The sequence below is a fragment of the Fukomys damarensis genome, unplaced genomic scaffold (genome assembly GCF_012274545.1).
Source record: "Fukomys damarensis isolate Sample0158 unplaced genomic scaffold, DMR_v1.0_HiC HiC_scaffold_9, whole genome shotgun sequence".
Lineage (NCBI taxonomy): Eukaryota > Metazoa > Chordata > Mammalia > Rodentia > Bathyergidae > Fukomys > Fukomys damarensis.
The window spans coordinates 1,866,557-1,875,126 of record NW_022900921.1 but is presented as its reverse complement, the minus strand read 5'-3'; the positions used below and the strand labels follow the sequence as shown (position 1 = coordinate 1,875,126).

General features: G+C 58.5%; 1 protein-coding gene across 1 annotated transcript in view; it reads right to left on the bottom strand.

Annotated features, from left to right (window-relative positions):
• Col23a1 (collagen type XXIII alpha 1 chain) overlaps nucleotides 1-8,570 on the bottom strand; it is a 241,613-nt gene that overhangs the window by 43,300 nt on the left and 189,743 nt on the right. Inside the window, exon 5 of the mRNA XM_033761759.1 lies at nucleotides 4,180-4,224. Within this exon, the coding sequence (XP_033617650.1) occupies nucleotides 4,180-4,224 (45 nt within the window). The remainder of the gene's footprint in view (nucleotides 1-4,179; nucleotides 4,225-8,570) is intronic.

The following is an 8,570-nucleotide window of genomic DNA, read 5'->3' as shown; positions in this document are numbered from 1 at the left end:
TTGCACCCAGCCTTTTAGCACACAGCTTTTAAACATGTGTCGCGAGCACCAGAAAATGGGAGCATTTAATAACAGCCAGATGACTGGGAAAGAAAGAAGCGGTTGGCGGAAGTAGAAGGCACAGTGGTGCCAGGCCGGCCCCCAGGAGGAGGGAGTGGGGCTGGGCGAGCAGCTCGCTCACGCTCACAGCCAGGAGGTGTTGGGGGGCTGGGAGCCCACAGTCTCGCCTTGCACCCTCGGCTTTCCTAGGATGATCCTTCCTGGGAGAGTGGCCCAGGAAGAGCTTCCCGCAGCCCGGGATGAGGAGGGCCTCCTGGCGGAGACTGCTGGGGTCCCCTCTGCCTGCTTCCTGCCCTTCCTGTTGGACGAGCCTCAGCCGCTGCCCCCCTTGAGCAGATTAGGAACACGATGCACACGCCCGACACAGGGGGACCGTGACCTGCAGGCACACGCCTGGCACAAGGACAGAAGCCTGCAGACTCACGGCTCACACAAAGGTCTGAGAACTTTTTTCTTTTTGTGCTGGGGATTAAACCCCAGGGCCTTTGCACTGGGCAACACTCCTAGCACCGCACCATCTTCTTTTTGCAGCAGCAGCGGGAAGACAGTGTCACAGCAGGCAAGGAGAGCTGTCTCCGGGGACAGGAGGCCTGTCTAGCTCTCTTCTCCAGGTATGGAGAGCACAGCACAAGAGGTGGGTGTGAAAGAGCCTGAAGCACTGCGCTGCGACTGGACTCGGATTCTAGCGGGACTCCTCCCTCCCTCCCTCCCTGCTTTCTTCCTCCCTTGTGGCGTTCTCAGGTTGCTAAACACCATAGTTGTGTGATTTTCTTAAGACTCTTTGTTTTTGCTATAATTGGAAAAGAAAACTCAAACAGATAAAGCAAGGGCTAGAGAGCTTTTAGTGACCTCAACTGCTAAAGTATAACTGCATTGTTTTTTGGTACCAGTATCAAACTAGGGTCCTTGTGCTTGCGAGGCAGACGGCAGAACCACTGAGCTAAATGCCCAGCCTTAATCGCACAGTTTAATGTGATTTATCTGGTAGATCACTGAGGTCTGGATTTGTCATCCTAGACAAAGAAACCTATAGACTCCAGACCAACCCCCAAATTAAAATTTTATAGATATTTTCTTAGTTTTAAAGAATTTGCAAAGTATCATTTGTTAGGTCTTCAAGTTTTTCTGTAATTACCAAATTATTTTAAATTTATTTTTCATTGATAAATACAAATAAAAATTATACATATCCTTGGGATACCACATAATGTCTCAATATATGTATAATAATAATAATGTAATATGATGTAATAATAATAATTATTATTGTCTTTTTGAGACAGGGTCTCACTATGTAGTTCAGGCTGGCCTTGAACTCACTACGTATTCTAAGATGGCTTCAAACTAACAGTGATCTTCCTGCCTCAGCCTCCTGAGGGCTGGGATCACCAGTGTGTGCCACGACCACTGTACAATGTTTAAATCACGTTAAACATAGTTGTCTCCTCCAGCATCTCTCAGTGCCCTAGAGCAAAAGCTTTCTAAACCCTGTCCTGGGAGTGCTCTGACATGTGCAGTGCACTGCTGTTATCCACAGCTGCCTGCAGGGCAGCAGCACCCCGGATCTTACTCCTGCTGCTCTCTGTGACTCTGCACCCACCAGCAGGCCTCCTGCCCCCCATCTTCAGTGTCTGGCGCCCACCGCTGTGTCTCAACTTCTATGAGATCAGCTTTCTTAGATTCCACATGAGTGGATGCCTTTCTGGGCCTGGTTTACTTCACATAATGACCCCCAGATTTATCCACACTGCTGGCAACGACAAGACTTTGTTCTTTTTTATGGCTGAATAGTACTCCACGCTGCATGTTTCTGTTTGTAACTTTTCAGGGCCCTGCAGGCTGGCTCTACAACGGCTGCAGCAGTGTACGAGGGCTGCATTTCCCCTCGCCAGCACGCGTCACCCTCCATCCTGATAACGGCCACTCTGGCTGGGCTGAGGGACAGCTTACTATGGTTCCGAGTTGTGTTTTCCTGATTAGCGGGGCAAGCTTTCTAAAAGGTACCTCGCGGTCCCCTGTCCGTCTTCTTTTTGAGAAATGTCTATTTGGATCTATTGCTCACTTTCTAATGCTGGACCATGTTATATTTTGTCCATAAAGAAGCGACTATGTATTCCCGGTCTCCGTCCAAAAAGGATGTCAGGGAGCTTATAATAAAAGGCAATAAAACCTTTCACGAGGGAGGAAAGTGAGAAGGGGGTGAAGAAGCACACATTTGGCAGGGTGGAGACGCAGTGGGGGAGATTCCGCACAGAAGCCAGACTAAGGAAGCTCTCACAGCTGATCACCGACCCGCCTGGCTTGGGAGGAGAAGGCGGAGGCTGATTCCTGCTATGACCTGCAGGGCTGCATCCCAGGGAAGGAGCAGCCAGCCCAGGCCGTGGGTGTGGGGTCTCTGCAGCCGCTGGACTGCCCTGCCCTGCCCTGAGGCCACTGGAGCCGGAGAAGGCGCCCAGGAGCAGGTACTCAGCTCCACTTGAAGGGCAGAGGGGACTGGACGTGGAGCTCGGGGGCCGGGAGGTCCTGCGCTTGGCGGTCGGAGGACAGTGGGGGGACTTGCAGAAGGAAGGGGACGCCTGGCTGCTGTCAGCAGTCCGCACAGCCAGCAGGTGTCCGCCCTCTCCTCCCTGGGATGGGAACGGGACGCTGGGCTCTGTGGGGCAGAGTCTGCTCTCGGGACCCAGAGCAGGGGAAGGCGTGGAGGGAGCTGTGGGCAGCACCGCTGAGCAGCTGAGTCCTCAGGAGTGAGGGACTTGGGGGGGCTGGGGCTGAGTCACTGAGGCCGGCAGGGTCCCAGGAAGAAAGCAGAGTGGGGGTCAGAGAGGCGTGGGGAGGTGGGCCAGACTCCAGGGTGGGGGGGACCAGGGCAGAGCTGAGGCCTTGGGAGGGTGGAGAAAGCAGTGATTAAAGGGGAAGCCAGCTGGGTGCGGTGGCGCACTCCTGTAATCCCAGCACTCAGGAGGCTGAGGCAGGAGGATTGCCAAGAATTTGAGGCCATCCTAGACTATGTAGTGAGACCCTGTCTCAAAAAAGCAGAAAGAAGACAAAAGTTATACTCTTAGTAACTGATAAATACAACCACAAGATCATCAACTCAAAAGTACAAAACCTTGAGTCATTCTCTTGAAGCAGCATGAGGCATAGGGAACCCATAATCCACCTCACACTTAAAACGGGGGTCTGGAGTCCTCAAGGTGGGAAGGTCTCGTTTGACTGCAAATTTCCCAGTGATTTCAGCCACAGTTGAGTCTTACTCTCGCCCATCGTGGGAGCTGAGGTCACTGCACCCCCTGCAAGGGGTGTGGCCCCGAGAGTTCCAGTTTCCTACTGCCGAACAAATAAGTAGCACCTTGTGTACGGAAAAGAAAGAAAGAAAAGGAAGGAAGGAAACAGAAGGACGAAAGGGAGAGGAAGATAGGGAGGCATTTGCTGGCAGGTGCACGGGAGGCAGTCGCAGGGGCGCTGGCTGGGTGATGGGAGGCAGGCAGGGCGGCTGGTGCTCTTGTGGTCCTGGGGTTAAACCCAGGGAGCACTGAGTTACACACCCAGCGCTTTTAATTTTTATTTTGAGACTAGTCTTCCTAAATTGCCCAGGCTGTCCTCGAACTTGGGATCTTCCTGCCTCAGCCTCCAGGGTTGCTGGATTACAGGCGTGTGCAACCACACCACCCAGCTTGGTTGGTGTCTTTCAGGGGTTGGGGTAGGGCTGGAGGACTCTGCATGAGTCACTAAGGGTGAGACAGAGGTGAGGGAAGGTCGGCAGGCAGCGAGCAGGGGCGAGTCCGCAGGGAGGGTGGAGGAGAAGACACGGCCTCCTGGCCTCCTCGCTGCTCTCCCGAGAGGAGGGAGGAGAGGCTGAGACAGATGGGTGCGGTGCAGACCAGGGCCGGGCCGTGAGGGAGACAGTGTGAGCGCCCAGGATGGAGCACAACGGAGGCACCGAGGGCACAGGTCCTCCCAGCGCTCACGTCAGGAAGCAACGAGCACGCTGTGCTCTGGACAGGGGTGGCTCTGGAGAGGGGGGAAGACCTGGCCGGGCAGCGGGGCATGGCGGAGACGGGCTTCAGCGTGGACGGCCGACTTCCGGCCTGGGTTTAGGAATGAAGGACACGGACTCACCGGGGTCGCCTCTTCTTCCGGGCTTGCCGCGCCTTCCAGGGGGGCCTAGGCGGAAGACAGAGGGGACAGGTTAAGAGTGAAGCCCTGTGCTTGGGCGCAGCCTGCCCGCCGCCCACACGGTGTCCCGGGGCACAGGCCACGCTGGACGGCCGCCCCAGCTCCCTCCCGGTCCGTCCCTCCCAAGTGCTCCTAACTCAGGAAAAAATGAGGCTGTGGTGGGGCGCGGGGAGTTTTTTCATGAAAGCTCTAACTGTGGGATTCCCTGGAGTGAAATGACAAAGCCAACCGAAACACCGGGAGGGTCGCGAGCCCGGCCCTCTCCGCAGGAACCCTCAGCGCAGCCTGGCCCAGGCCCTGCCGTGCTGTGCGCTGCACGCGTCTCAGCGGCCCTCGCTGTACCCAGCAGAGGCTCTGAGCGTGGGTCCCGAGGCCCGGTGACCTGCTGTGGAAGGGGCTCTGGGCGCAGGATGCCGGCGCCCTCCACCATGTCCGCGCCTCCCGTCACTTCCCCAAGGGCTCCCTGCCTTCTGCCCTCTGCTCGGCCTCCCTCCCTAACTGTCCTCCATCTCCCGTTTCTCGTACAGAAGATTCTCAGACGTGAACTTGTGTGTCGCTGCTGCAGGGCCATTTCTCTGTGACGTTTACGCCGCTGTCTTGCCCACCCCGAGTGTGCTGGGCCCCGGCCAGCCTGGAGGCCCAGAGGTCCGCGTGGGACGGTGCACGGCTCTGCCCTTTCCTGCAGTCAGCCTCACAGACACAGGGACCCTCCCAGCCACCGCAAGAGGGACGCAGGGGCCGCCCACAGGCCGATGCTGGCAGCGCTGTCCGGCAGTCAGGGTGCCCTTTCCTCCCGCTGGTGGCCCCCACACACAGTAACTAAGGCCTGTGTCGGGCTGGGCCGCACCCTCGGGTGCCTTTCTCTCCTCTGCTCCCTCTGCTTCCAGGGCAAGTGAGCGAGTGCGAGCAGGGAGCCGTCCTGTCCAGGGCTGGTGGGAGAACATCCATCCTTCATCCACATTTTGGAGCTCAGCAAGGCCCTTTGCCCTGGGCCTCAGGCTGAGGTGCAGGACACAGCAGGAAAGGGTCCTGAGTGGGGGCTGTGTGAGGCCCTGCCCGGACCCGCAGCTCGCCAGCACCATGGCTTTCTCGTGGCCTTGCTGGGCACAAGTGTCAGACTGTCTGAGCCGTGCCAGGCACCGTGGGCTTCACGGAGGCGGGTTCTTGGGGGCTGTGGCTGGGTGGCAGGCCCAGTGGAGAGGGATGCTTCTGGGGGGGCAGAGTGGTGTGCCTGAGGGCCTTAGGAGAGCTCCGAACAGGCCTGGAGCTTGGGGTCACGGAACTCCACGCAAGTGGAGGAAGAGAACGAGGCTGCTCACAAACTCTCACCGAGTCGACCCCAGCCAAGCATGGAGGCTTTTGTGCGACTAACTCACCGTCGGACAACTGGTCTACCAGGCGAAGGCTAGATTTCCGCTCAGGCAGCCGGCCCGAACCCAAACTCATTCTCTCTAAGTGCAGGCATGGCCAGGCCCCAGGCAGCCGAGCCGGGTGCCACCTGGGAACTACACCACTGCACCCTCATCCTCAGGCCCGGTCTGTCCCAGGCGAAGGCTCCCCAGTGCCCAGCCACTCTCTGTCCTGTTCACCCTTTCTGCTGGGTCTGATTCCTGCTCTTGATAGCAGGGCTCTCACCAGGGGGTGCATTCTGCCCCCTCTGTAGCTCTGTGTCCCCCGCTCCCTGTCCAAAGTGGGGCCAGGTGACTGGGGCTGAGCCACGGAGGAGGCCTCAGGTCCCCTCTCCTGCGCTCTCTCTAAATGACTGCCGAGTCCGTGAGAGGCAGGGCTCAGGACGACCCAGAACCACCTGTTTGGCGAGCACTGGTGGTTTAGACGAAGAGCCTCTCTGTCCTTCCTGTAGGAAGGAGACCTGTGCCCTTGTCCAGCAGAGGCCCTGGGAAAGAAGGAATGTGCTGGGCCCCAGGTGCACCGCATGTGACACACAGGAGGATGGGACTGGGCCACCTGGAGGAGGGGAAGGTGGGACGGGAGCCCTGGGTGACTTCCCAGGAGCCGAGAACCCACCATGGGGAAAGCCCTGGTCCAGCACCTGTGCACACCAGGCTGGCTTCTCATCTAGAGGACAGCTTGGACCCTTGGGCTGCAGGCCTTCTCGGCTCCCCCAGGAGCCCATCTGCTCCCCAGTGTCCTCTGAAGGAGGTGCCAGGGTCCCCAGAGCCTAAGCAGGTGAGGCAACAGGCCCCGTTGCCAGTGCCTTCTGGAGACCTTCACGGTCGTTTTGCGACTAACAAGCTCCATCCAGGCAGCTGCGTCTGATGGGCTGAGCAATGGGCAGCAGAGTGCTTGGCTTCCTGGGAAAGCAGGCAGCTTGGCGGCAGCACACAGGGTCCCAAGCAAGCCGACCTAGGGCCCTGCCAGTGTTTCCTTGGAGTCTGTTTTCCTTCCCTCCTTTCTACAGGTGGGAGACCCTCTCCCGTGGCGGCCCCTGACTCAGACACTCAGCAGGGCACCTGGGAGCCTGCCGTGATTGACCTGTCCGTGGAAGCTGAGGCTTCAGGGGCAGGACAGGACTTGCCCAGAGATGCTGCTGGACACACTGCCCCAGCTGTCAGTCTGCAGGGCCAAGACCAGCCAGATCTGGGGAAATGGCACTGGCCCCAGCTCTACACAGGATCCGTGTACCTGTGGGCTGGAGTGGCACTGGTAGAGCCTCCTTTTGAGAGCTGAGGGTGACAGACATCGGCCGAGGTGCCTGAGCAGGAGGGGCCTGACTGCCTGAGGAAGCTGCCCACGCTGAGCAACTCACTCGCCCCTTGGGGCCTTGTGTCCCCAACCCGCAACAAGGATTTGATGATGGTGGTGACTCTAAGTAACTTGCAGAACCAGGGAACACAGGAGCTGGCAGCAGAGACCACCTGCGGCCCCAACACGAACTGCTCAGAGGGACTCTAGGCCACCAGACTCCAGGGCTTGATATCAGTGGATTCTTCTGCACACCCCAGGCCAGCACTAGCTCCACACTGGTTACCTCGCGGACACAGCTCAAAGCCGGATGCTGACACCCCTCGACCATGACCTTATTGTCCTTTCTTCCCCGTCTTTTTCCCCTTCCCTTCCTGTGCTCAGGATGGAGCGGGCCTTGTACCTTCTCTACTCCTAAACCCTGCCCTGCCCCACAGTCCAGGAGCCAGCTCGGCCCCCACAGAAAACCCAGGCTTCTCCAGGTCCACAGTCACCGCTGCCTGAAATTCTGGGCACCGAATGCAGTGTGAGCAGTTTAGGGTGGGATTTCTCTATGAAACCCTGAGGTTTTGGGCGCAGCCCGGGCCAGTGGGGGCTCAGCTCATTGCTAAATGACGCAGGACACCTGTGAGCACCGTCTGCGTATTCACTCACTCCAGAAGGATGGTGACTTTCTCAAGCACTGGCTGAGGACAGACAAAATGGAACCGCTTCTAACTTACAGCAATGTCACAGAAATGTTTGGGTGAGCCGGAGACCCCCACTGCAGAGAGGCCACCGACAGGCTGAGTAGAATGTGGCCCCTGTGGGGACGGGACACGACTGCCCTTAGGAGGGAGGCCCGAGACCTAAGGGCATCCCTGCAAACACACCGTGATTTCAGGTACATGAAGTTCCCAGGATGGTCAGGGTCACAGGGCAGGAAGTGGCAGGGTGGTGGCTGGGCTCAGGGGACTGGGCAGCCGCTGTCCAGTGGGGACAGTTTCACCTCAGTGACTGGGAGGCTCTGGGGATGGGCGTGCCGGTGCCTGCACGCAGCGCGCGTGGACCCACACTTTTCAGCAGCACCTGGCATGGCTGAATGGCTCACACTTGACCACACCTGACAAAACCCATGGACCGGGCTCTCGGCGAGGCTGCGAATCAGGTTAGCCCGCAGCTGAGTGTTCACCACCAGCTGGCAGAGAAGACCGTGCGGCCCCAAGGTCATGGTAGTGCACCGAGGTCATACAGGGGAGAAACGGCAGGGCCAGGTTCAGGCCAGGTTGTGGGGCTCTAGGGCCCACCCCCCAGCTCCCTGCGACTTTGCCTAGGGTTGGGCTCTTTTTATTGCCCATGCTGCACCTGCAGCTGTGCACCCACTTTGACCGGGCCCTTCGGAAAGGCCCTGCAGCCCGTCCCTGACCTTCAGCCTGGTGCCCCTAGGGTGTCTGCGGCCACGCAGGGCACACACCGAGCGCTCCCAAGGCAGGGTCATGGAAGTAGCTCCCTAGACTGCCAGTTTTACCCCACTCAGAGGGCAGCACTCTGCCACACGGGGGGCTGTTCTTCTGTTCACTTCCAGCCTAGCGGAGGCATCAGTAAGGGGCAAGGCAGCAAGCAGCGCGGGGGCTTCTCCTGGGCTGAGCACA